This window comes from Bos javanicus, chromosome 19 (assembly GCF_032452875.1).
Source record: "Bos javanicus breed banteng chromosome 19, ARS-OSU_banteng_1.0, whole genome shotgun sequence".
NCBI classification, from domain to species: domain Eukaryota; kingdom Metazoa; phylum Chordata; class Mammalia; order Artiodactyla; family Bovidae; genus Bos; species Bos javanicus.
Window position 1 is genome coordinate 50511995 of NC_083886.1, and position 27998 is coordinate 50539992.

Below are 27998 nucleotides of genomic sequence, written 5' to 3' on the forward strand. Positions count from 1 at the left end.
CTATTCCTAGCTCCCTTCATCCTCCTTTGACTGCTGCTTAATCATCCTTCAGACCACAGCATGGATACCACCTTCCTTCAAGAAGCACGGCATTCTCCTCCCAGGTGGGCTGTGGGGGTCTCTGACATGTGCAGCCCTGGCAATCTGTATTTCCCTATCACGGCACCGAGAAGAGGGACTGGAGAGTTGCTAATGGAAAGGAGGGATTGGAAACTATTAAGAATAGATATAATTTCCAATGATAAAGATTTTAAAAATGAAAAGTAAGGATAGACAAGCACTGAACCGTCCCATATGTTGAGGAAAAAGAGAAGCAGCAGAATCACAGGCAAGCAACAGAAGGAAACTGAAACAGCAGTGGGAGCTGGGCTGTACGAAGTGATAAAGAAGAGTGATCTCAGAAGACTGGCAGTGCTTTGCGTGGACGGCTGAGGTCGAGACTGGCCAGGAGCACGTTCTTCCATCTGTGTGCCTCTGCCCATCAGTGCTCCAGGACGGCCCTGCTTTAATTCTACTAGTATTCCATCATCTTCTAGGACAGGTACCCTCCTCGTTGGTACTCTTTTCAAAAAAGTCATTCCTTGACATTGAAACATGTAAAATATCATGTGGGAAACGAGTTGCCAGTCCGGGTTCGATGCGCGGTGCTGGATGCTTGGGGCTGGTGCACTGGGACGACCCAGAGGGATGGTATGGGGAGGGAGGAGGGAGGAGGGTTCAGGATGGGGAACACATGTGTACCTGTGGCGGATTCATTTTGATGTTTGGCAGAACTAATGCAGTTATGTGGAGTTTGAAAATAAAATAAAATTAAAAAAAAAACACAAAAAAAAACAACAAAAAAGTCATTCCTATTTATTCACCAAGATGAGCTTTTGAGTTAATTCAATCAAGCTTCAAAAAATTAAATTTATACATGTGGGGACAATTAACTTCTATAAAATAGTAAGCTTCTACCTATAGACAGCATTTTCTTTTTACACATTTCTTAACAGATTTTTCCCTAAGCACTTTTACTATATATATAAAATAAAATTATTGACTTCTAATTATAGATCTTGAATCTGGACACCTTACTGCACTCTTTTTAGTATTAATAGTTTTGATTTTCAAGTATAGTACTATCATACCTTTTGCTTCCTTGAGAATAGGGCTGGATCCCATTCTTCTACATAACTGCCACCTAGTACCTATCATGTAGCTGTCCGTGTTTCTTTAGTAACTCTTTAGGCCTGTTAGGTTATTTCTATACTGAGCACTTACGTACGACACAAGAGCTTGAACCCTTGAGTCCACACATCTTCACTGACCACTTACATGTCAGATCCTGCAGCAGGCTCCAGGACTACACCCAGACAGACTTGAAGGCTTGAATCTTGGAGCTGATGGTCTGGTGTCAACCACTGCCCCACATCTTAATTATAAGAGGTATCTGTACCTTCCTCTGCTGGGCACTGTTGATTGTGGACATCACAGTGCCCAGGGGAATCTTGCTATGTTTATTATTTAAACATCATTTTAAAAATGAAACTGTCTGTGATGAAAAAGTATTGCTTTCAAAAGTTGAATGAAGGGTTAAACCGACACTGCAGGGCAGAAACGGAGACTCTGACATAGAGAACAGAATTATGGACACCGTTGGGGAAGGAGAGGGTGGGATGAACTAAGCGAGTTGCACTGAAATATTTACACTATCATGTGTAAAACAGACAGCTAATGGCAAGTCGCTGTGTAGCACAGGGAGCTCAGCCTGATGCTTTGTGACAACCTAGAGGGGTGGGATGGAGTGGGAGGGAGGGTCAAGAGGGAGGGGATGTGTGTATACCTATGTCTGATTCATGCTGACATACAGCAGAAACCAACACAACACTGTAAAGCAATCATCCTCTAACTAAAAATAAATTTTTGTTAAAAAGGCATTTTAAGGTGCCTCCCACAAGTATCTACAGACAATGAACTATTAAACAGTTAAAGAAATAATTATAATCAAATTTCAATTCATAAAAGGTAAGGATAACAGGTGAATAATAACAGAATTCTTTCTACTCCTTACCTTTTGGTGCTTCTGGAACTCCAATGGGGCAAATGATTTTCCTGATACAATATTCAGACCGAATGCCATAAGGACCAACGTCTCGCCTCTTAATTATTTCTGTCGTTGTGATTTCAGTTTCTGATGTTTCTATGGCAATTTGATTCACACAGTATTAATAACCACCCAAAATATTCAAAGAATAAAAAAGTACAACATCTGGTGCTTTAAAAAAGACACACATGGACTAAACCTCTGGAAACATTTGCTTAATGAAGAGCTGCAGCGCCATCACCAGAGTGTCCTCCTCACTGAAAATTTCTAAACTGAGCAAAATGCTGTTTGGGGACAGCTTCGTTCCTGGTGGTAAAATTCAGTCAAAATAATAAAAACCCTAGGAAAGCAGCAGCAAGCACAGGGTTCCAGGTGTCCCAGTGTATGGTATAAGAAATAACTTCTAAAACTTCACAATGGCTCACACATTAGTGATTCATCTTATAATCTAAACCCTTCCCCTACCCCCAAGATTTTATAGCATATGCTGCCAAACTTTACCAAAGCTGTGTTTTTAAAATGGGCTTCCCAGGTGGCTCAGGGGTAAAGTGCTGGCCAATGCAGGAGATGCAGGCTTTATCCCTGGGTTGGGAATATACCCTGGAGAAGGAAATGGCAACCCACTCCAGTATTCTTGCCTGGGAAATCCCATGGAGAGGAGAGCCTTGTGGGCTATCGTCCATGGGGTCACAAAGAGCTGGACACTGAGCAAACTGAGCACATTTAAAAATACTAGCACTACCTTTTAATAAATAACAGATACGCTTACAAGGAACTATCAAAGAGATTTTTCTCTTTTAAACTTAAGTTAGAAAATAAGAAACCCCTTACCTGTCCGTGTGGTCCCTCCTCCTGGAGGAGCCTTAGCTGCCATGTCATCCCATCTCAGACTTGCCCACAGTAACCGCAACATAAGACTCACTCCAGCTAAGGACTTCACAGTCTGAAGTCTATACCTGAAAGAAAAACCCAGAAAAACCATGTATGTATATAAACACACATACACACACTGTATTAAACGGAAGCACTGCCTTTTGTCCTCATTGTGACTTCAATATTTATAATATGGCTTTGTAAATGCTTTGGTTATTACGTGTCCCTTAAGAAAAGAACTTTTTTATTCCCAGGCATGACATGCATCTAACAATTTAAAAAGGGGCTGCAGTCACCTCAAATGCCATATAAATTTGTAAAACAAGAACATTTCATTGTAAGATTGATATGGAAATAATTTATACAGATTTTATAAATTTAGCCTAGTTCTAAAATATGTGTTAGAAAAATTATGAGAGAAAATAAATATGAAGAAATAAATAATGTTAGCAGTGTGATAAGTGATCTGAAGGATAAAATCTTAACTGACTGATTTTTGCTGAAACAAATCTGAAAATGTTTAATTTTCTCAAAAAGCAAAACAAAACCAAAAAAGATCTCATAAATTCAACAAGAGCTTTCCAGATGGACCAAAATTTTGTATTCAAATGGTGGTTCTGCAAAACATGGAACTACTGGATGGTAAATACTGCTAAAACTAATATCACTTTAGCAACATTAGTATAGTTTTGGAATTCTTTGATACAATGAATAATAAAATAAAAGGACATTACTGTATTAATTACTAGTCAGAAGACAAGGGAATCTCTGTGTTCAGGTTCCTCCTAAGCACTATATACAAAGTTATCAAACATTTTAGATATTATTTTAAAAATAATATTAAAAATGCATTCCAGAATGAATTTACAATTGCAATGAGTATCATGTCTTAAAAACAGTATATTGTAAAGTAGCTCTAGGCTGTCAATTCTCTGTTAGCGGTTTTGAATCATTAAGTATTTAACTGACATTTCCACATACTGAAATGAATACACTGACTGTACTGTAGAGAAGAACTATGAAACGAAATTAATTTTCTCCTCTAATGGAGGTTCAGGTAAATCTTAAAACAATTTGTATTTGAAAAGCAATGCTTTCCATTCTTAATGTTAGAAAAATGAACAATGTGAGAAAAAAAAGCTCTAGCCAAAAAGTTGCTGCTACTTCTTAACTTCCCTTTTCCACCTATAGTACTATTATTTTCTTCCCTGTACTACCAGCGTGTGAGCCCTCTGACTTGTACAGACAGCTCTTAAATTAGAGGGCAAATGTTAAGAAGCATAGGGTAGGCGAGGGGGAGGTGTCACTTTCGGACCACACCCCTACAGAGATGCCTAGGGAACTTCAGACTCACGGGAGCAATCAGATATTTATTTGGAGGTTTTTCTCTTTCTCTTTCTTCCTCCTCTGCTCACTCTCAACAAACAATTTGAAAGTATCTCTGGTTTTACAATGGAAACACCACCAGGTGGGGAACACATCCATGCGTTAGAGCCTGTTCATTCATTTATTCATCCAAAAAGCACTTGAGTGTCATCTATGTGTTCAAATAAGTAAAAGGAGCTGGGGACACAGATGAATTTTAATCTCTTCCTACATCCTCAGGAGCTGTTAACAGAGGAAAGCACAAGGAAGCGGTTATCGGATTTGGCTCAGGGATGGGGATGAGAGCTTTGCTAGAGTCTCAAAGACAAGGGTGTGGGGGCAGCTGACCAAAGGCAACGGGGCACACACGTGCTTAGGAGGAAGGTGCATGAGGGCTCACACTTCTTCCTAGAAACCACATCTGGTGTGCTAGGACTGGAGGGAAGGGGTGTGGAGGTGTAGCAAGAGATGGAGCTGGCATGAGAGAGGAAGGCGGAAGCCAGAATGTGCTACACCAAACAGAAGAATTAAAGGACATCAGAGACCATCTCTAAGGAGATCTCTAAAATGTACACAGCTCTGCACAGGTTGTAAAGGGACGTACAGGTGACAAACACTCTCCCCCTCCCAGCCCTGCGGTAGTTAACACGTCCTCTTGATTTTTATTTTAAAAGCTTTTTGGCCGCACTGTGCAGCATGTGGGATCTTAGTTCCCTGACCAGGGATGGAACCTGCACTGCAAATGGGCAGTCTTAACCACTGACCCACCAGGAAGTCCCAACACACCTGCCTGCTCAGCTTAGTCAGAATAATCACAGGATAGATCTGTGTTTTAGAAGGATCCTTCTAATAGCACTACGGGGTCAAAGTGATCATGATACACAGAATAAGGGCCTGGGGAAAAGAGAGTACGGGAATGGACAGTGTAGAGGGGAAAAAAAAAGGCCCTAATGAGTCAATGAGACAAGTTTCACTTTTTCAATATTGCTCAGCCTTAACATTAAATTTAATAAAGACCAAACATGTGTGCCTTTGGCACTCTTAGCTCCTACTCTAAGCATCAGACATATTTTTATTCAAGTGTGAGTAGAAAAATGCGTTTCACATGCATGGTTTTTATAGCAATATATATATATATATTTTTAAATGCATTCTGAAGTCAAAAATAATTACATTTTTACCCATGCCTCCGTTAGGTAGAAGGGTTTATGGTTCTCTCAACCTCAGCAAATTAAGACATTAGCATATATCTGAAGGCAATACCTGTTTCAAATGTATAGGAAGGTATTTCCATCTCATTTCTCATTGAAAAATGAGAAATGAACTAAACAGATACAAACTGCCCCCAGTGCATATTAAAACATAACAGTACAAGGCTTCTGACACCCAGCCGTGCAGAGAAGGGCCCTGGGCAACATGGGAACAGAACTGGCTCAGAGAACAGTGCTTCCCAGTCAAGCCTACCTTCCATTTCAGAATAGAAAGGAGCAGAAAGGTCGGCCTCCACAAGTGCCAGGTCACTTTAATTAAAGTATTTGTACACAGTAACTTTTCCAGTGGGAAAGAAGTTACCTGCAGGACAGTCAAGGATACATTTGGGGACCGCTCTCAATGAAGAAAGCAGAAAAGTGCAGAGTAATCCTACAAATCCATGAACTGTAATGAAGAGTTCCTTGATTCCCTGCAGGATTCTGCAAATCCTTCATTGCAGGCCCTGCAGAGAAATTGTACTTTTCAGCTGTCTCTATTGAATGTGTAATGGAGTGATGATATTTAATTCAAATCAAAAGATGAGTTATTAAAAAACTTGGTCAAACCAACTATGGTCATATTAATTCCTTCATACTGAGTATTCATTACAGTCTTTCTTTTTTTAATGCTAACTGTAATATAAAGAAAACCGAAAAAGTATGATTTCAACTTAAAGAAACCATATTAAAGACACAAAGACATGAAGCCTAAAGTGAAATGGCGTCTGCTCAGGAACTTGCTGACGTCATGAACTTCAGGATCTTAGGCGAAAACTAACTGCAAATAAGACCGTTCCTGGCTTCTGCGCCTGTCCCACAGAACTCCTTGTTTTTGATGTTCATGTTCCATCCTTTTCAGATGTAAAGGTGAAGAGATAAAAAGACGAGGCCATGGAAAAGGACAAAGCAAGGGGCAAATATGTGAAATGCGATACAGCAGATAAAGGACTGGACTGAGATTCAGGAAAACCAGGCACTGCTCCTTAACTCCCCCTGTGGCCAGAGGCAAATTACTACGCGCTGAAAAAAGATAACGAATTTCTAAGCTCCTTCCCCAATTTAAAACTACATGATTTTACAACTGCCAACTCTTTGTACTTATGACTCATCCTCAAAGCTTAATGCCCAGAAAATTTTAAATTAAGACTATTTCTGGGTTTAAAAAAACTCTCTAAGGAATCTCAGATTACCTTTCCTCACAAAAATAACAGAGAACTCCAAAACAAATGTTTACATTGCAAATAAGTTACATTCAGGAAGATTTCTACATTATGATGAACCTTGTGTGAGTCATAGGCATGTCTCCTATGTCTTCTGTTTTTATGAATTATCTGATAGAAATATTCAATAAAACACAAACATTCCAGAAGGTTGATGAGTATCTAATTCTGTGATTATTTCATTCCCAAAGCAAACACATGGCAATATCTGGAAGGTTAGACCACAAAAACAACTATGTTTGACACATTTCTTGTGTCTTATGAAAAGTGAAGTTGAGTTTCATTTTAAAAGATTCCCTTACATTTTCAGTCTTTAAACATTTTTTTTTCCCTAAGCAAGCTTTAGTACCTACCAGCTGGCCGAGTTAAAAACTCTGTATCTTATTTCCATTACTAACATGCCCATTAAATATATATTTCCCTGTTTTGTTTCTATTATCTCATAAATGAGATATTCTTATTAGACAATTTTTCTAAAACTTTCTCCCTCCCTCAAATGCATTTGAAAGTACATACCTCCAAGTGATACCAAAGGTTGGTCTAGGAGAAGGATATGGCCATATATCCAAGGCAGGTTTTGCATTGTAATTAAAGTAAGGGACTTCTCGGATTCCTCCTTTTCTGGCCAATTTTTTTAGGTCATCATTGGGCAAAACAAATATGCTCTTCTTGCTGCTCTTGGTGATAAACTTTCTGTACGATGGCAGAGCTGTACCTGAACGAGTCTTTTTGGGTCTTGAAAACTTCATGAGTTTCACTTTGTCTCTTGTGGAATATTCTTTGCTCACGGTCATAGATGTTACCAGAGTGCCTCCTGCGGTGGTCAGCGAGTCTGTCACTGTTGTGGTGACCACAGTTTTGCTCTGCTCCTTCACAGAGATGATGTCCACGTCACTGCCTGCAGAGGGCGTGGAAAGCTTGGTTACTGTTGTAGTGGTGGTCGTGACAGTGGACTTGGCACAATTTTCCGTGGAAGAGACCACAGTCTGCTTATCGCCCTTTGCTACCTTAATTACGGTTTTTGATTCTGTGGCCACTGTGGACGTCATGGTGGTGACTTCTGTGATGACCGTTTTTCTTTTAGGTTCTCCATTGACATTTTCATCTTTGTTGGTGGGCAGGCCATTTTCATCAATAAAATCATTACTGAGGTTAGATTCCTCTCCAGAAGTAACAGGGGACGAAGTAACTTTCTTAACTTTGGAGATGTCAATTTCCATATCTTCTACCTGATTGGATGAACTGCCTTCTGGACAAGACGGCAGAGGCATGGCGGCCTGGGCACTCTCAGACTCTTTGGTTGATGGCAGTGTCTCCAGGCTATCATGGTAGTCACCTTCAGCATCCGAAGACCTCAGTAAACATGATTTTGTTTCCAAGTTGTTTTTTTCATTAAAATCTTCCATGATGACATCACCATTCATGAATGGCTTTACAGTAGATTCTTTAACAGTCAAAGGCTTGATATCATTTTCAGGAATAATTTTATTTATATTATTAACCTTTGGTTCAATGTCACCACTTCCTATTTTACTCTCAGAGATGTCTCTCAAGCATTCACCTTTCAAATATATTTTAGCTTTATTATCTTTTCCATTTATTTGAAAGGTACTTGCTTTCTGTCCTTTCTTTTCAGACTCTCGGTTTTCATTATTCTTTTTATCAGTGACACTTTTCAGACTGTTTTGATCGATACATTTATTAAGTGGTCTATCCTCTAGTTTCTGATCTTGACTTGGCTTTCTACCATTTGCGTCATTTACCTTACTCTGCAGCCTGTCATCACAGCTTCCAGTAGTCTTATCTGAAACAAATTCACGTTTCAGTGGTTCAAAGCCTTCACTACCTTGTTCTTGAGTTATTAACTGTTCAGAAATACTTTCATTGCTATTTTGAACAATCATATCTTCTTCACTGCTGTCCTGAACAGACATAGTATCAGAACTATTTTCCAAAGTGCTATTGTATTCAGAGTCACATCCCAGTTTTCCTTCAAAGTCTACTGCTTTTGACAGAGACGGGATATCTCTATCATCAGTACTTTTAGGTACTGATGGAAGCAAAGGGCTCTGGGAGGGACACACAGTGGTGTCATTATCTTCCTGTATGAATGGTTTTCTGTTCTTATAGATCAAAGTGCCAATTTCATCTGTGCTAGCTAGTTTAGGGTCATCAATGAGAAAATCAGTTCCTTTTGTTTTCATCTTACTGGGCTCCTGGCCTTCACTGGCAGGGTCAGAGAGACCCTCGTCCATGTCATTTCGAACAGAATTTTGTTTTTGACAGTGTGTGTCTGCACTCTGAATGGAGACATCCTCTAACATTTGATCTTTTGAATAAAGTTTGTTTGCTGTATGATCAGGGTCAGTGATTCCAAGAATTGAGGAATCACTCTGTGAACATCCCCGAGTTGAGTCTTCGGATTTATCGTTACTTGTGTTAGAGCTCTGTTCTTGTGTAAGCAAGTCACTCTGACATCCTTCTTTTACTTTCGTTATGACTGGTGACTCAGACAGACTTTTCACAGAACTTGTAGGGGTCTTTCCCGAACCTTTAATCCCACCCTCCAACTTCATTTTTTCGTGGCGTTGTTTTTCTTCCAGTGTAAACTGTTTAATTCTCCTTTCCAGAAGTCCATCTAGTTTGGATGATTTGATTTTCTTTTTATAACTAGTCCTTAGATGAAAACCCTCACTGACATTGACCACATCTACTTGAGAGCTTTCCTGACAATTTACATGGGACTCTGTTTTCACATCATCATCTATTTCCATCGGTTCTTCTTTAAAGGATTTATCATTGTCAGAATCTAAAACTTCTTTTACATCTGTGAAACAAAGACATTGATATAAATGTAGTTTTTAGCCTGAAATGTGGAATTCATGATAATATTTTTATTTTAAAAAAATACCAGTTTTTCTTACTTTTATTCAAAATCTTAACTATAAATAGCTATATATTTAAAAGTTCCTGATATGATTAAAGTAGGTCAATGGACAGGGCTAAACTTTATAAAAGGTTAAAAACCACATACATACCAAATATTTAAATATTCTGATTCTCAATATCTAAAAATGATGGAATGTCACAATAAAAAATTAGTACATGATATCTATTGCATACACCAGTACCTTCACGTAAGATTTCATTTATTTTAGGCTTATAAAACATCTTAAGGCTTATGCATTATCTAACTCCTTTAGTTTTTAAAAAACAACTGTTCACAAAAGACAAGTTCCTCAAAAGGCTGAACACAGAGTTTTCTTTGATTCAGCAATTCCATCCCTACATATTTACCCAAGAGAAATGAAGACATTTGTTCACATAAGAACTTCTATACAAATGTTCTTATTACCATTATTCTTAACAGCCAAAAAGACAGACGTTCATCAACTGATGAATGGATAAACAAAACATGACGTATTCATACACTAGAATATTACGTGTAAATAAAAAGGAATGAACTATTGATATTAATATACACCACAACATGGAAGAACTCTGAAAATATGCAAAGTGAAAGAAGCCAGACACAAAGGAGCACATACTACCTGATTCCATTTATACGGAATGTCCAACACAGGCAAATCCATAAAGACAGAAAGCAGATTGGGATTTAGGGAAGATAGAGGACCAACTGCTAGTGGATATGAGGTTTCTGTTTGGGGTGATGAGAATGCTCTAAATTGAGCGTGGTGACTGCTGAACAACTCTGTGAACTGTACACTCTAAGTGGATGAAGTATATGGCATATGAACCATGTTTCAATAATGCTGTTATAGAAAAGAAACAAAGCAGTACCTTTCCTGCTGTGCCAACTAGATCCAGTGCTTTCTTATCACCCCCAGGTGCCCTCCACACTTGACTCTCCTTACCTTGATCCTTCTTCTCAGTAACCTTTGAAATGTCCATTTCACTTTGGTCTGCTCCTTTTGCAGCATCAGAGTCTTTTACCTCGCCTTTCTCAGAATCAGGCTCTGTTTTTATCTTTTTTGGGCTTCGTGGACTTTTCCTTCTATCCGATTCATCCATATTTTCATCCATGTTATTTTTAACTAAAAAGAACCAAGTACATAGTAATTACAAGTATGTCAAATGTTAGCAATTTACTTTAATACACCTACTTTAGTGGAAATTATGAAGTATATTCCAGCAATTTATACCTTATTTTTAATTCACAAAACGAAAATTGAATATACTACATACTTTCTTACATGCTGAGCTGACTTAAACCATAGAAGTAAAGACTACACTTGAGACGCACGTCAGGAATCTTCACGTAGGACACTATTTCGCTCTCTTCACTGACCCCAGAAAGTCTGCATCAGTGGTTTCTAACATAGTTTGTATTACAGAACCATATTAGAACTGGATAAAGCTATGATTCCCTATCTAGGGAAAAAGTACATACAGAAGCTTTTGTTAATAAATTTCAATGGATTCTTAGATAGAATTGAAGTTTATCTATGGACTCCCAGGTTAAGAATATTTAAGTCTGTGTCACTGAAAAGAGAAAAAAACAAATGCAAAGTGTGGCCTTGTTTGGATCTGATTTACTACAAGTTTTTTCCCCTGCTGACAACTGATTAGGGAGGAAAAGACTCAAAAGATGCTCCAAGACCAACATGGCACCTGCTGGCTGGATAAAGGCCCAGCATTAAGACAATAGAAAACCCCATGCTAAGGAAATTGGATACAAAATAAATTTGCAAAAGCCTAAATGTTTTGTATATCAATAATCTGGATTTTACTACATAGGACAAAGCAGGTCAGACACAATTAAAAGCTCTCCATAATTCTAACTGCTACACAGTAACTAGAGCAATGAAATGATAATAAAAAATCAATCTTTTGGAATTTATTATAATGGACATTTAGCTCGAATATAATCAGATAAGTAAGTGAATACTTAATATTTCTATTTAGCAAATAGTTATTGAGCATCTACTAAAGGTAGTTCAATGACAACTTTAATAGTTACAAAAATCTACCAGTCTAGGTTTCACAAGAACCATTCACAAGTAAGCCAAATCAGTTAGCTAAGCGTGTACTTATTTGGCCTACAACACAGGTTTCCCGAACAAAAATCGTACCACACCATAAATCAGCAAATTATACTGCAGAGTGAACAGATCTGCTTTTGAAAATCACTTAGATAACAAAGGAGACTTGACAAGGTAGAGTGCAGAAAGGGGAACGGAAGCCAGGAGACACAGGTTTTAGCCAGGATTCGATTACTCTTCATCTGTGTGAGCGTCAGTACGTCCCTTAACATCTTCATGAAATAATTTGTTCATGTAACATGAGTTTCAAAATACATGGTCTCCTAAAAGGACAGTTTACCTCTAGAGTTCTGTGATTCTAAATTCTGAAGTCATCAGCCAATGGCATAAACTGAATTAATATCTCCTTTACGTGACAGTGTTATGGAAGCCTCTACTGCTTTCTTTCTGGTTTGGTTCTATGTTACAATGCTGAAGTCACCAGATATTTGATTCCTCAAGAAGTTAAGTAGTATTGAATTTAAGATTTTAGAAAGACAATTAAGTAGCTGAGGTCTTCTTTCTTTCAACAAGTTCTATTCTCTCACCTTTTTAAGCTAGAATCCTAAGTATCAAAATCCTGTGAATAAAGGTAATTTTAAAAATGACAGCTTGTTAAACTACATTAGTAATTTTACACATTCTAGAAAGAATTTCAGAAAAACTTTTATCCAAAATATTGTCAATATACTACAAATTTGTAAGAATGTGGATCAGAAAAAATTATGCAGGAAAACAGCTTCAGTTACTTACCTCCTTCTACTGACTTTCTGTAATGCACATTGGTATTGCCTGGCAATTTAGGAACAAACCTATAAACATGAGTTTTACTAATCCAGCTCCAACCACCGTATCCTGTTACTCGGTATTCCTCTCCTTTTTGTTTCCAAACCTGGTGTAAATAAAAACATGCTGATTAAACAAGAATGAAAATGTTTTATAAAGCACATGTGGTTTTACATATTTTTACCAAATAAAATCAACAGTCAGGCAAATTAATTTGCCAATTTTATTTTCACCCAGAATCAAAGATTTCTGAAGAAACTTAAATATTCCTGTCTGATACAAAAAAATGTAAAAAACAATTTTACATTTTATAACAATTTCTACAAATTGGTCTGATGACTCACATACATTTTACTAATAAAAACCTATGCTTATAAAATTGCTAGATTTACTTCATTCAAACTATGTTAATTAAGAGTGTATCAAAAGTAAAATAAAATTACTAAGTATTCAAAGTCACAGAATCAAAGTCTCAGAAATGGCTAACACTTTTAAATAACATCATACTAAAAATTACCTGATGTTTAACTGGAAATGTGTATTTTACCCATGTAGCTTGTTGCATTGTTTCTTCCTCTTCTTGTTTTTTCTCCTTTTTTTTGACTTTCTCCTTTTCTTCTCTTTCAATTGATGTCATTCTATGTAACCTAAGAATGTATGAATAGAAAGACAGAATTACATTTAAAAAGTAAAAAGATAAAAATACAGTACTGAAGATTAGGAAGGTAAAAGCAAAGAATGACTAACTGTAATTCCACAACCCGGAAAACGGAAAAGTCACAAAAATAAGCAGATATACAATTATGTAATAGTAGAAAATCAAACAGTACAAAAAGGCAAAAATAAAACTTGCTGTCCTTCCCATATGCCTCTCCATAAGAAATAACTCATTTATAATTTATTTCATGCATATACCAACATTATAATCACACAAAGGATGTTATATTATAAATACAATTACACAGTTTTTAATCAATGGAAAACTGCATAGATCTTTCCAAACCCTAAGATACATTATCTTCTTGCCTCCCCCCAAAAAGATCAACAAGCCCCAAAACTTTTATCAACCAATATTTCTATTTAGCATTTGGGGCTGTAGCGCCTTCACAGGGTCCACTAACATAGAATTTAGGCTTCCTACTAGCAGAGAGACAGGGACCCTGCTTTTGGGTGACTGGAAGGGTTGGGCAGGAAGGACCACATTAATCAGGCAATAATCATTAGGCGTACAGCATAGACCATGCTCTTTTTTTCAGGCAGGAAATCAGATACCACTGCACCTATCTGTAAGGAGATGGGTGTGTCTGTGGTGAGGTTTTAAGTTGATTACACTAGATTTCTGTGAATGGGAGTATTTTCCATAAAAAAGAACATTAACCAAAATCTACAAAGGAGCTCCTGTCTCTAAAAGCCCTAGTGGTAGAAGAACTGCTTTTATCATACCCTACCCAGAAGTAGATAATTTCAAATGCACAGCTATATGGAAAGAAGAAAGAGCTCTTTTGTTAACTGGGGGAGCGGTAGGTGCTACAAAGATGTAAGAGGGGATTTAATTCTTTTTTATTTCTCCATCCTTCCACCAAAATCCTTCTATCTCCACTTTGAAACAAGTTTCATGTCCCTATAACTACAGGACCCTAGAATCTGTTAACTGCACACAACTAGTATAGCAAGGGTTCTTCATTCTCTCACAAATGACAGGAGAAGAGGAAAGGGAGGAAATTCTCACCAGGGACTAACTTAGTCTCAAATACCATAGATTTGCAGCCACTCCTGGAACCAGGGAGTGGGGCAAGCTCTGTAGGCACAGCTTGGTGGAAAACCAGACAGCCTCAGCTTTCCAGACTACAGGAGTGACTGAGCCACAAGCAAGCAGCATTTCTCAACAGGGATTTTGTGGGCTCAGCTTTAAACTCCTATGAAAGGCCAGGTATGGCACAGTGACTGAGCCATCTTCACAGATGGTGGCCAGAAAGGAAGCACTGTCTGGGGAGAACACCAGTGCACTGACACTCTGGGAACACACAGCTAAGCCTGGCACTCAGCCTGTGGTCTTGGTGTTCATGGGAGGAACAGGTCCATCTTCATCACCAAAGACAAACGCTTTTCTTTGCTGGGGATGCCAGGCCAGTGAGGTAGTATTGTAGCTAACCTACTATTTCCCTCTACCAGAGCAGTTTCTATTGTTCTCAACACCTCTGAGACAATCCTTATGGGAAAAAGCAGCAAGAAAGGTGAGCTATGAAGGGGTTCACTTCTGCGTGGTTGGGCAGAAATCCTGGCTACTGCTGGCAGCCTGGTGGCCCCAGGAATCAAACCCCTGGAGGCTGGTAGTCTGAGCCGCCACAGGCTGCTCCACACTGGGGGGCACACTGGGCACAGGGGCTTCCTCCATACGTCCGCGGTTCACAGAGACCCCGGGCCACCAAGTGCGGAATGAGCCTCACTCCATTCCCCATGTCCATGGGGCTTTGCTGCGTCTGTCTTCCTATTTCTTAGTAAACATGTTTCCCACTGGTAGGATGGCTGAGTCCAAAGAGTATTGTATTTAAAATGCTGACAGTGCCCAATTGCTCTGCAGAATTACACACTTCACGTCGCCATCAACTCTAGTCACCCTGCTTTCCCATACCTTCACTCAAGTCAGTACCAAATTTCTAATTAGCCCAACGGAGAGAGAAGAAATACTGTCCCATTGTTTTTTATTTACATTTAATTATGAGAGAAGTAACCCCCTTTTTTTTTAAATGTCTACTAGCCTTTCACATTTATTTTGCTGCCAAATGCCTGTTCAAATCCTATGTCTTGTCGGTTATGGATATTTCATTTATAAAAAAGGTCTTTTTCATTTTAAAGGAAAGTTTCCATTTGTGGTGCAAATATTTTTCCTCAATGTCTCAGCTGTCTTTTGAGTTTGATTATATTATTTTTCCACTGAGAATTTTAAATACATATATCCACTTTACTCATCTATGGCATCTGGGTTTTATATCTGTTTGAAAAGAAAGTATCACAACAAAAATATAAATTAATCCATGCTCTCTTTTTAAGCTTTCTGTTACTGTTTTTAACAGTATGTTGTTTTTCTTTTTAATCCTCATTTGTCTGATGAATGTTTTTGCTGAAGCAGGAATTTGGATGGTATTTTCCCCACACACACCCTCCTTCCTTGTCTGACAGGAAAAGTTATCACAGTAGATTTCCATGTGTGTTTCGGTTTATTTTTGGATTCTCTGTTTGATTCCATTGCTCTACTTTTTCTCTAGGACAAAGTATTTTGACTATTGTAGCTTCAAAACACATTCTAAATATCTAATCCTTTTTCTGTAACACCTGTTTTCCTTTTCTTACACATTAAGTTTTCTAGAGGAAATACTAGCATCATTTTGGTCAAGTCTCCCTTACCCTCCAAACGGAAAACTATTCACATTGCAAACGAAAATTAATTTTGATAGATTAAATTAGCATAATTAGTATACTGCATGGAAGCATATGATGTTTCTTTCCATTTACTCAAATTATATCCTTTATATCTTTTCTTTCTGGTGGGGGAGGCGCTGAGGGGAGGGGGTGCTGCCACCGTGTGGCATGTGGATCCCAGTTCCCCAACCAGGGACTGAACCCACCATGGAAGTGTGAAGTCCTAACTGCTGGACTGCTGAGGAAGTCCCAAGGTAGCCTTTATATATATACATATATATATATAAATGATTTCTTCACATGCCCTGAATTAAATTTATTCCTGGTTTGAGATATTGTGTTATTGCTGGATATTTTCTTCATTATAATCTTTAAAAACACGGAAACTATAACCAGGTTAAGAAACATACCCTTGTCAACAACGACTACATCCTAAGCTACAATGTCCCACCCCAGGCAGGCATTATGCTGACTTCTGTGCTGTGCTATCATTTCCTTGTTTTTCTTCATAGTTTCACAAGCACCTACATGTGTGTCCTGAAAACCCAGTAGGCAAGAATAAAACCAGCTGCATGAGCAAGAGCAATGTTGTCATTATTAAAAAAAGCACCCCAGGAAAAAATAATCTTGTCTCCAGGTCACACTTCACAAGTTAAGAGCTTCTTGTGGTGCAATCACAGGGTGGGGCCATCAGCAAGGGCTAGAAGACACTCCACACTCAGGGAACCCGGCAGGACCGGGTGTAAACAGCTGCACTGCCCAGAAAGCAGACTGCTCTGCACTTGCTGCTTCCGTGCCTTTCAAGGGTTCTGTAGTGTGACTGGTGAAAATTCTCAGTTCTCCCCCACTGACTTGGGATCTGCCTTTCTTGGTTAGGGTACCCCTTGTTCACCTGCAATACTGCTTCCACAGCTACACGGCACTGCATTCTCTGTGGTTTCCCTTGTCCCTATTGGTTTATGCTTTGAAAAAAAATCCCTTTGCCATAGCTATGGTGGAGTTCAGTAGGCAACAAAACTAAATGGACTTTTTAATTTGTTATTTTAACTCAGAACTCTCACTGTATTTTTCTCATGGTTACTATTCGTACATATAAATCCTATTGTAGAGTATAGGGGCCACCTTATTTAATTTTCATATTGTTTTACAGTTTTGCAGTCAATTAGGTATATAATTAAACCAACTTAAATAACTATCCCTACATTTACCTATATGTTTTACTTCTCTTGGCAAACTGCATTAACTAATACTTTTAGGAAAAGTTAACAGTAACAGTGGGGATTCTCTTGTTTTGTTCCACCTAAATGTTAATGGGAAAACTTCAAGAGTTCCATAAAAAAAATGATGGTTTGGTTTGAAATGTATCTTTACAACCAAACAGGGTGGGTGGGGGTAATTACTCATCTATCTCTAGTTACTTGAGTATTTTTTAATACTTAACACAAGAATTAATAATGAACTCATATCTTCTTAATAAACAAATACCCTCCTGACATCTAAAGAGAAAATCAAAGTTTTCCCTGACTTCTTAAGATAACATGGTATTAATAATCTCCTAAAAACAGACAAACATTCCATGCCTACAGGAAGTCAATTTTGTCATGATTTATTATTCTTTTAATTTACTCCCGAGTATATTTCCTAATGCTTTAAGATTTCCTGCATATACTTCTATTTGCTATTAATTATTAATCAATGGTAAATATTAATAAATGAGACAGGATCTTACTTTTCCATTTAACTATTTGCCTATTTATCAAGTTATAATACCGACAGAACTAATGCACAAGATTTCCTTTTTTCCATATGGAACAATTTAAATAGAATTACCTGTTTTCCTAAAATTTGAAAAACTTTCTTATGAAATCATCTGGTCCTGCCCAAATCCTTACTCTGATAGGCACAGTGATATCCTTCAAACTGAACCAGAAATTCTTTTCGTGCCTAAAAGCATGGCCTCTGCCCTACGTCCAATGGCTGAGACCTGTGGAACTCCTCCTTCTCAACCCTTTTCCCACCCAAAACAAGGCGTTCAACAGGATGCTTTCTCTACAGATGTAGGAAGCCTGAGTGCTATGTCAGTGGACTCTGAAGGTTTGAAATCACCAGTATCAGTGACAGAGAATCAGAAATGTTCTTGATATTGGTTATTTGTCCTTTGACCTCTCCCTTTTTTTTTATTCCTGATAATCTCATAAAGATTAGTAAACTGTAATAGTATCTAAGTTATTTTTAATCCTAGGAAGAATTTAAGTCCATTCCATTTGTATAAGCTTATATCAGGAGCAGCAATTACATTCAAAATAGGAGGGAGAAAGGAGAGAGGGAAAAAAGTATCTGTAAGATTACAGGTTGGCGGGGGAGGAGTGGGGAAGACTACAAAAAACTTACAGCGACCTTTGACAGATAAAAAATATTTAGCAGGCATACTTACTTTTCTTTAAAATTTTTCATTATAAGGTAAAACACAGCTGTAAAAAGCAACACAAAATATATATTTTTAAAAGTATAGCATTATATCTTTGGAGTGGGCTCAAAGGGGCAGGGAAGGCAGGAGGAGTCTTTAGTTCAGTCCGTGGTGTCTCTCTGCGACCCCATGGACTGGAGCACACCAGGCTTCCCTGTCCATCACCAACTCCCGGAGATTGCTCAAACTCAGGTCCATCGAGTCGGTGATGCCATCCAACCAACTCATCCTCTGTCATCCCCTTCTCCTCCCGCCTTCAATCCTTCCCAGCATCAGGGTCTTTTCCAATGAGTCAGTTCTTCACATTAGGTGGCCAAAGTATTGGAGCTCCAGCTTCAGCATCAGTCCATCAATGAATATTCAGGACTAATTTCCTTTAGGATGGACGGGTTGGATCGCCTTGCAGTCCAGGAGACTCTTCAAGAGTCTTCTCCAACACCACAGTTGAAAAGTATCAATTCTTTGTACTCAGCTTTCTTTATAGTTCAACTCTCACATCCATACATGACTACTGGAAAAATCACACCTTTGACTAGACGGACCTTTGTTGGCAAAATAATGTCTCTGCTTTTTAATATGCTATCTAGGTTGGTTATAACTTTTCCTCTAAGGATCAAGCGTCTTTTAATTTCATGGCTGCAGTCACCATCTGCAGTGATTTTGGAGCCAAGAAAATAAAGTCTGTCACTGTTTCCCATCTATTTGCCATGAAGTGATGGGACCAGAGGCCATGATCTTAGTTTTCTGAATGCTGAGTTTTAAACCAACTTTTTAACTGTCCTCTCTCACTTTCATTAAGAGGCTCTTCAGTTCTTCCTCGCTTTCTGCTATAAGGGTGGTATCATCTGCATATCTGAGATTATTGATATCTCTCCCAGCAATCTTGATTCCAGCTTGTGCTTCATCCAGCCTAGCATTTCTCATGATGTACTCTGTATATAAGTTAAATAAGCAGGGTGACAATATAGCCTTGACGTACTCCTTTCTCGATCTGGAACCAGTCTGTTGTTCCATGTCTAGTTCTAACTGTTGCTTCCTGACTTGCATACAGACTTCTCAGGAGGCAGGTAAGGTGGTCTGGTATTCCCATCTCTTGAGGAATTTTCCACAGTCTGTTGTGATCCACACAGTCAAAGGCTTTGGCATAGTCAATAAAACAGAAATAGATGTTTTTCTGGAACTCTCTTGCTTTTTCCATGATCCAGCGGATGTTGGCAATTTGATCTCTGGTTCCTCTGCCTTTTCTAAAACCAGCTTGAACACCTGGAAGTTCACAGTTTACGTATTGCTGAAGCCTGGCTTGGAGAATTTTGAGCATTACTTTGCTAGCGTGTGAGATGAGTGCAATTGTGCGGTAGTTTGAGCATTCTTTGGCATTGCCTTTCTTTGGGATTGGAATGAAAACTGACCTTTTCCAATGCTGTGGCCACTGCTGAGTTTTCCAGATTTGCTGGCATACTGAGTGCAGCACTTTCACAGCATCATCTTTCAGGATTTAAAATAGCTCAACTGGAATTTCATCACCTCCACTAGCTTTGTTCCTAGTGATGCTTCCTAAGGCCCACGTGACTTCACATTCCAGTATGTCTGGCTCTAGGTGAGTGATCACACCATCATGGTTATCTGAGACATTAAGATCTCTTTTGTATAGTTCTTCTGTGTATTCTTGCCACCTCTTCTTAATATCTTCTGCTTCTGTTAAATCCATACCATTTCTGTACTTTATTGTGCCCATCTTTGCATGAAATGTTCCCTTGGTATCCCTAATTTTCTTGAAGAGATCTCTAGTCTTTCCCATTCTATTGTTTTCCTCTATTTCTTTGCACTGATCCATGAGGAAGGCTTTCTTATCTCTCCTTGCTATTCTTTGGAACTCTGCATTCAAATGGGTATATCTTTCCTTTTCTCCTTTGCCTTTCACTTCTCTTCTTCTCACAGCTATTTGTAAGGCCTCCTTAGACAGCCATTTTGCCCTTGTGCATTTCTTTTTCTTTGGGATGGTCTTGATTAGTGCCTCCTGTACAATGTCACGAACCTCCATCCGTAGTTCTTCAGAAGCAGTCTTACTTATCACATTAAATAATAATTTATGGTTTTCACTGTAAGCTTATATTATTTTTATAATAAGAACTTTTAAAAATTAAAGTTACAAAATAAATCCATTCGAGCTGCAAAGTAGAGTTACGTCACAATAGTTATCCTTTTTGTTAACCAGGTGCTAAAGTCACGTAACTCTTGGACTACTTAGGAGCTACATTATGTTGGGCCAAATACTCGTTTCTAAATATATCAGATCTCCAGCACATTCCAGAATAAATATTCAAAAAACATGAGCACTCTTCCTATTCAATAAAAGTGCTTTCACTTGATGTTGCTTTTTTAGTTTCTTTTTTGTTTTGGCCGTGCCTTACAGCATGCAGGATCTTAATTCCCTGCAGGGGAAGCACAGTCTTAAACCACTGGCCCACCAGTAAAGTCCCTAAAGATGTTTTTTTTACTTTAGAAAATATTTTTCATTTGTATATACCTGATCTCTTCTGATCTTCATTACAATCCTATATCATAAATAAGAACTAATATTCATTCAGGGTTATACCTTAGAGAGGAGAAAAATGAGGTCAAGGTTGTTCAGTCACTCAGTTGTGTTCGACTCTTTGTGGTCAAGATTAGTTAAATCTTTAATATGGCTTTTTAAAGACACTGACTTTCATTATTAATAGACTAATACTCCAAAAGGGGGTATAACACATTATTCATAAGGCTCAGGATTCACTTACCTGGTATGTCCTAAAGATTCCCGCCATATTGGCAGCATCACAACGGGCTTAACTGCACACTCCAGAATAGCTAAAGCCAATGCAAATTCTCTGGGTTTGCTACACATCTGAACAGCCTTGATCCAATTTGCCCTATATTTCAGAAGTGGGGAAAAAAAGGAAAAAACAAAATGTCATCTTGTTGATCTTTAAATTAAAAGCACCAGAGTTGTAATTTATGACAACTTTACCTTATAAGGCATGTCAAAGTGTTAGTCGCTCAGTCATGTCCAAGTCTTTGTGACCCCATGGACTGTAGCCTTCCAGGCTCCTTTGTCCATGGGCTCATCCAGGGGAGCCCCTGGTGGCTCAGCCGGTAAACAATCTGCCTGCAATGCAGGAGACTTGGGTTCAATCCCTGGTTGGGAAGATCCTCTGGAGAAGGGAGTGACTAACCACTCCAGTATTTTCGCCTGGGAAATCCCATGACAGAGGAGACTGGCAGACTACAGTCCATGGGGCCACAGAGAGTCAGACATGACTGAGTGACTAAGCATATATATGAGGCGTATGTCTCTAGGCTAATCAAGTACAAAACACACTACTACTGGAGTTTCTACCTCACAGAATCACAGATTTTGAACACTGGAGGAATCTCAGAGGCCAGTTAGTCCTCCGAATCCTTACACTTTCTATGATGTCCCAACTTTGTTGGGACTCCATTTGGTTCCAGGAATAAAGACTGCTTTCCAGAAATCTTCCAAATGTCAGTGTTGGTTCATTAACTTTATATTTTAAATTAATCAATTAATTAATCAATTTATTGGTCATACCACACGGTATGCAGGATAGATCCCTGACCAGGGACTGAACCCATGCCCTTAGAAGCATGGAGTCTTAACCAGTGGACTGCCAGGGAAGTCTCGGTTCAGTAACTACAGAAGTACACTCATATTCCTAACATCCTCAGTGTTTTGCTGACTAAACTGATGTCATTCAATTCACTAATACTGACAGCTTAGGGATTTCCCTAGTGGCCCAGCAGCCAAGGCTCTACGCTCGCAATCCAAGGGGCCTGAGTTCTATCCCTGGTCAGGGAACTAGACCCTACATGCCAGGACTAAAGATGCTGCATGCTGCAGTAAAGACCTGGAGCAGCCAAATTTTTTAATATTTATTTAAAATTTTAATATAAACATATTTTTAAATGACAGTTTAAAGTGTGCAACTGCAATAATCATTTTATAAATACTTACTATATTCACAGCAATAAACAAACCTTAGTTTCCTTTACCTGTGCGAAGCCCAATTGGGATGAAGAAAGGAGGAAGGGATATTGTTTTCCAACTGGGTGATAGTCAGTCTCAGGGTAGATATAGTAAGAACTTTGGACCCATGGACAGAACCATTCCATTTGAACTCTCCAGCTGGAGTCAGGCAGAATTTATGTGCAAGATGTCTTCTCTTATCATGGTCTTCTCTGTGCTGATGCTTATTCAAAGCAAATGAATTGGTGGAGTACTGATTGTGGTAGACGCGATACTTCCCCTCTTGACCCAACTTGAAATAATTGTTGATGTTTCCCTTCATGACCACTTCCTTTTTGGTGCTCAACCGTGAAATTTCTCCTTGAGAGTTAACTACCAGTACCTGGCCAAGAAAATAAAAAAAGACTCCATTATTTGTGTCAAATGTATAATAAATCTGATCAATTGTCTTTCAACAGTTTTTAATTTATCATTCAAAGTAAGTTAAAATACATCTTATGACTGCACTTTTGAAGTTAAAAGCTCAGTTATAAGCGAAAGCTAATTATTTATCATTAAACAACCAAGATGTGCCTGCAAAAAGAAAAAAAATTAAGCTTTATTAAAGTGCCTGTTATATGTTAGACATTAGTAAGTGCTTTTATATATCTCAAGTATACACCTGAAATCCAATGTGTGATATATAAATCATTCAACAGTCATTATCTCAAGCTTACAATACACAGGGGTTAGGCTTAAGCATGAGGGCATTACATGTACTATTCCCCTCCAAAGTACACACCTAAAAATGTATTTTATTCTGTTCCTTTTATCATTCCAGCTTTAGATAAGAGCCCATAGATATATGAAAACAGTGTTTCAAATAGTTGATTCCAATCCTTTAGTGGCCTGTGAAATCAATAGTGGGCCTTATCCAGCTTTAAAAAAAATGAACTATAATACAATAGACTAGAAAAGAAAATACTAGAGTGCTTCCCACACAGTAAGGTAAAATACTATTTCAGGAAACTTTTAAATATATGTACTAGGTTGCTAAGGGCTTCCCCAGTGGCTCAGCGGTAAAGAACCTACCCGCAATGCAGGAGACACAGGTTCAATCCCTAAAGGAGGAGGAAATGGCAACCCACTCTAGTATTCTTTCCAGAACAAACCCACTGACAGAGGGGCCTGGTGGGCTACAGTCCGTGGTGTCGTAAAGAGCTGGACACAACTGAGCACGTATGTGCACACTGGGCTATGAAAAATGTCCTACTGAGGGTTAGAGTGAAAAAGTAGCCTGAAAACCTCTGCTTTAAAGCCTTTTCTATGATGTTAAAAACACTGCATATTCTTGCAAATATCTACCCTGCAAATAATTCTCAAATCTGAAAGACACAACTGTGACTCTTATTCAATCACCATGGCTGGCTGGGGGACAGAAATACTGAGTCTTAGCTTCAATTTTTTTATTCAGAATCAGGGTTAAGATGATGTTCTACACACTACTGTCTGCTGTCAAGAGGTCAAGTCCCATCCTTTAGTGGCAGGTTCACCTAAAGTGACTCCAGTCAGATCTGAGCATCAGACCTTTAATAAAGCCCACAAAGAGCCTACCTGTTCCCACATGTGAAAAAGAAGCCTCTATCTCTTTAGAATTGCATACAATAAAACTAACCGTATATAAGAAAGTATACTATCCATGTCCAGCATTTCTAGGCATGGATTGAAACTGGGGTGTACATTTATCATAATATAAACCTAACACTTTTAATCTTCCTACACACTACACTCTCGAAGTCAGGAAAATACAGTTCAAAAGTATATGTCTACAAACATCCTGCTTCTATTTTAAAAATTATTTCACATTCCAGAGATGTTTGTTTTAAACAGAAAGAACACACCTCTTTCCCCTCCTTAAATAATTTATTTGCTTCATGGGCTGCAGCGGCCACCTGTTGGCTCTTCAGCTGACTCAGTTTGCTGTCTGGGTTCCGTAACCTGGTGATAATCCGAGTTGAACCAGATGCTCCTCTTCCTCCTCCAGGAGACTCACTTATTTCCCCATTAGACTTCTCTGATTTGAAATCACCTGTTATCAAACAAAAAGCCCAAAGTAATTGCTAATAGTAAGTAGACTATATGTAACAAGTAATAATACTTTACTAATCCAAATATTCTATCTGGTAGACAACTAAGATCCAGAAAACAAACAGAAAAAGTCCTTGAATACCCAAAGCAAATGGATTAGTTCTTCAAAGTTTTACTCCAAAGAAAGTATGTCAGAACTTCACTGTGAGTCATTATTTTACAGAAAATTCAAATATGCCCGGTCATCTGTTGTAAAGGTCATCTACCAGAAAAGGGGAAGGGCTGCTACAGGTTAACAAGGAACAAACATAACTCGAAATGCAAACTGATAAAATATTGCCTTATATATTCAATGTGGATTTCTGTATTAAAAGGATATAATTAATTTTAGAAAGATTTCCACTGAAAATCTGTTCAAATACCTAACTTTTTAAAGCTTATAAACATAAAGTGCATGTTCTCCTAAGGAATCTAGGTAATTATTTGTGTTTGCAGACAATGTACATGTGAAAATCAACTGCATTAATTTTTTTTAAATATAGTAAAGGCCTCTCATATTTTCATAACATCAATTTTTTAAAGTGATGGATTTAACTGCCAAGGAGCAACTTCTGCTTTTCCATGAATCTCACTTCAGCTGAAAATTCCTATATATTCTAAAACTATTGCATCACTATCCGATTTCCATTGGCCAGATAGTTAAACAAGACCTCATTTTCCTTTTTCAGTTTTTAAAAACTAAGTGTGGCAATCGCAAATGAAAAACCAAGCAGACAATAATGCCACTGACTAAATCAAGACACGGTCATGTTGAGCTATAGAGGCTACTTCTTGGGACCATCACTGAAGTTCTCCAATAAAGACATTTTAAACCTCACTTATCAAGCCCAGACTTCCTAAAAGCAGAAAGGGAACAGCGTGGCACTTTTTAAACTGAAGCCACTCAATTTACAGCCAAGGATCCAATAGGCAAGAGTCCATTTGTTGCCACTTGCTAAATTTGGTGCAAATAAGGGCAAGGAGGCAGAAAATTCATCCCTGGGGGAAACACTTGAAGGAACAGAGAAAGGGAACAAGGCTAAGAGTGGAGGTCATTATCTACTACACCCTGCAAAAAGGTGTATTCTCCCTGTTACAAAGGAGGGAATCACAGTGATGCAGCCTGCAGGCAGAGTCCAGAGCTGCTCAACCCTAGCCTCCCTAACTCTTTGTTTAATGATGTCAAGAGGCAGGAGCTATACAGACTTTGCTCACCTGAGGGCTAGGGCAGACAAACTGGGTAAGTGAAGGGGGTTTACCTTCAGGTACCCCGAGCCAAGTTTCTGGGCATTAGGTACGAGCTGGGGGTCCAAGCAATATACAAGGGGTATGACTGCCAGAAAAAACTCCAAACCTGTCAAACAGGATGTATAATTATTCAAACCTACAGCAATTTCCAGCAGGCCATCCCTGACAGGTGGACCTAGGCTGGTAAAGCAGGATTGCCTCCAGCAGGGGGATCTTGCCATGTTCTTCTCACATCTTGTCCATATCCATCCTCCCGGAGAATGTCCCAGAAAATGCCAGCCAGGTTTATCGGAGAATACCGTCCACCATCAGGATAATGAGTGTTACAGGTAGTTAAAACTCATAACCTGGCTCATGGATTGTAAGATCAAGGTAAGCCACGTCCAGATGTAATCAAAATAGTACACACAATACACAGAAATCCTAGATACAATGTTATCAGGTGTAATTTGGGGACAGAAGTTTTTGAAACAATTTTCAGTTGTGGGTGAGACCTTTGCATTATGTTAGGCAGAAGCGCTTCTGAGTTTGGATACACATGCTTGTCCTGAGCTAGGGTGGAACTATGGATATTCACTGTTTCCTGACTTCACATCTCTCTTTATTTGGAAAACCATTCCTACCCCACTCCAATCATATACTTTTGCTGGAGCCATCAATCATAATACCTTGCCTGCCCTGGCCACAGGGTGGGAACAATATGTCCAATAGGCCACTCAAATTCCTTCCTCAAGCACTTTTGATTTGGAGCAGAAGTAGGGGCCTTGCCTTTGGGTCACAGACCATGGAAACTTATGAATACAAACCGCTGAGGCCATCTTCCCTGCCACTTGGGAAAAGCCTGTCTGTATTAGGAGAGAACGAGGTTAAGACACAAACATATGCAGATCCAAAAAGTTGAGACAGAAAGAGGAAAATGGAAAGAGTTTTGATACCTGGGGGTCCAGTTATGCCTGATGATGGCTTGGACTTCCCAATTACATGAGCTAATTAAATTCCCTTTTCACTTAAGCTAGTTTAAGCTAGTTTGGTCACTTGCAATTGAAAAGGTTTTAATTAAAATAGATTTCCATCTCATACACAAAATTACACACCAGCAGGATTAAAGACAAAGTTATAAAGTATTAGGTGAAATTACTGTAAAATATATGTATGTTCCTGGGATAGAGATGGTCTTCCTTACTTAGCAAGACACAAAATCCAGAGAAATCCTAAAGAAAAAGATAGATTTAAATGCATAAAAAAACGTAAAAACTTTCTGTACAAAACAAGCAATGCCTATTTAAGTATAGAGGTAAAATAAAAAATTAATACCCAAAATACATAAAGCGTTCCTAAAACTCATTGGGGAATATCAAAAGTCAAGAGGAAAAAGTGAGCAAAAGACATGAATAAGCAATTCACAGAAAGTTCAGCAAACACATGAAAAGAAATTCAACCACATTAGTAAGCAGATATGCAAATTTTTTCATGAAATACCACTGGCCAAAATGCAAAAGGTGAAAATGTGAAGAAATACATATATATGTAAATTATTAGTATACATTTCTTTTAATGTACAATTAAGCAATAGCCATCACTATTTTAAAAATGTACCTACCATATGATCCAGCAATTCCACTTACTGTACCTACACTGCCAGAAATACTTACATAAGTAGACAAAGATACATGTTGAGGATGTTAAAAAGCACCACTAGTTGTAATAAGGAAAAAACTGTTAACAGCCTAGATGTCCATTAATAGAGAAACAGTAAATGAATTATGGTTCATCTGTACTGTGGCATATCACGCAGCAGTTAAAAAGAATAAATTCAATTTATTACATGAAAAGAACCCCTACATGTATTACTGAGTGAAAAAGCAAGATGCAGACAATACGTGCAGAATGATTCCGTTTATATATTAAAAAAAAAAAGTGTTTTTTCTAAGCATACATACATAAATGTAACTACACGGAGAAAGATACAATTCCAATTAATGGTGGTTACCTTTGGGGAGAGGGTGTGAAATAGATGAATTTTTTTTCCTATATGTTTGTTTTTTAAAAACAAAAGCACTGAGTCCAAGTGTTACTTATGCTTAAAAAAAAAAAAAAAAAAGAAAGAAAAT

At 38.3% G+C, this 27998-nt stretch overlaps 1 protein-coding gene across 18 annotated transcripts in view; it reads right to left on the bottom strand.

The window, feature by feature from the left end:
• Positions 1-27998, bottom strand: part of BPTF (bromodomain PHD finger transcription factor) — a 133218-nt gene that overhangs the window by 35964 nt on the left and 69256 nt on the right. For all 18 annotated transcript variants that reach the window (XM_061392389.1, XM_061392385.1, XM_061392383.1 and 15 more), the window contains 9 exons: positions 24414-24601; positions 22560-22915; positions 21287-21418; positions 13140-13269; positions 12590-12728; positions 10670-10849; positions 7311-9621; positions 2918-3042; positions 2054-2182 (listed from right to left, as the gene is read on the bottom strand). In XM_061392389.1, coding sequence (XP_061248373.1) covers positions 2054-2182; positions 2918-3042; positions 7311-9621; positions 10670-10849; positions 12590-12728; positions 13140-13269; positions 21287-21418; positions 22560-22915; positions 24414-24601 — 3690 coding nt within the window. The remainder of the gene's footprint in view (positions 1-2053; positions 2183-2917; positions 3043-7310; positions 9622-10669; positions 10850-12589; positions 12729-13139; positions 13270-21286; positions 21419-22559; positions 22916-24413; positions 24602-27998) is intronic.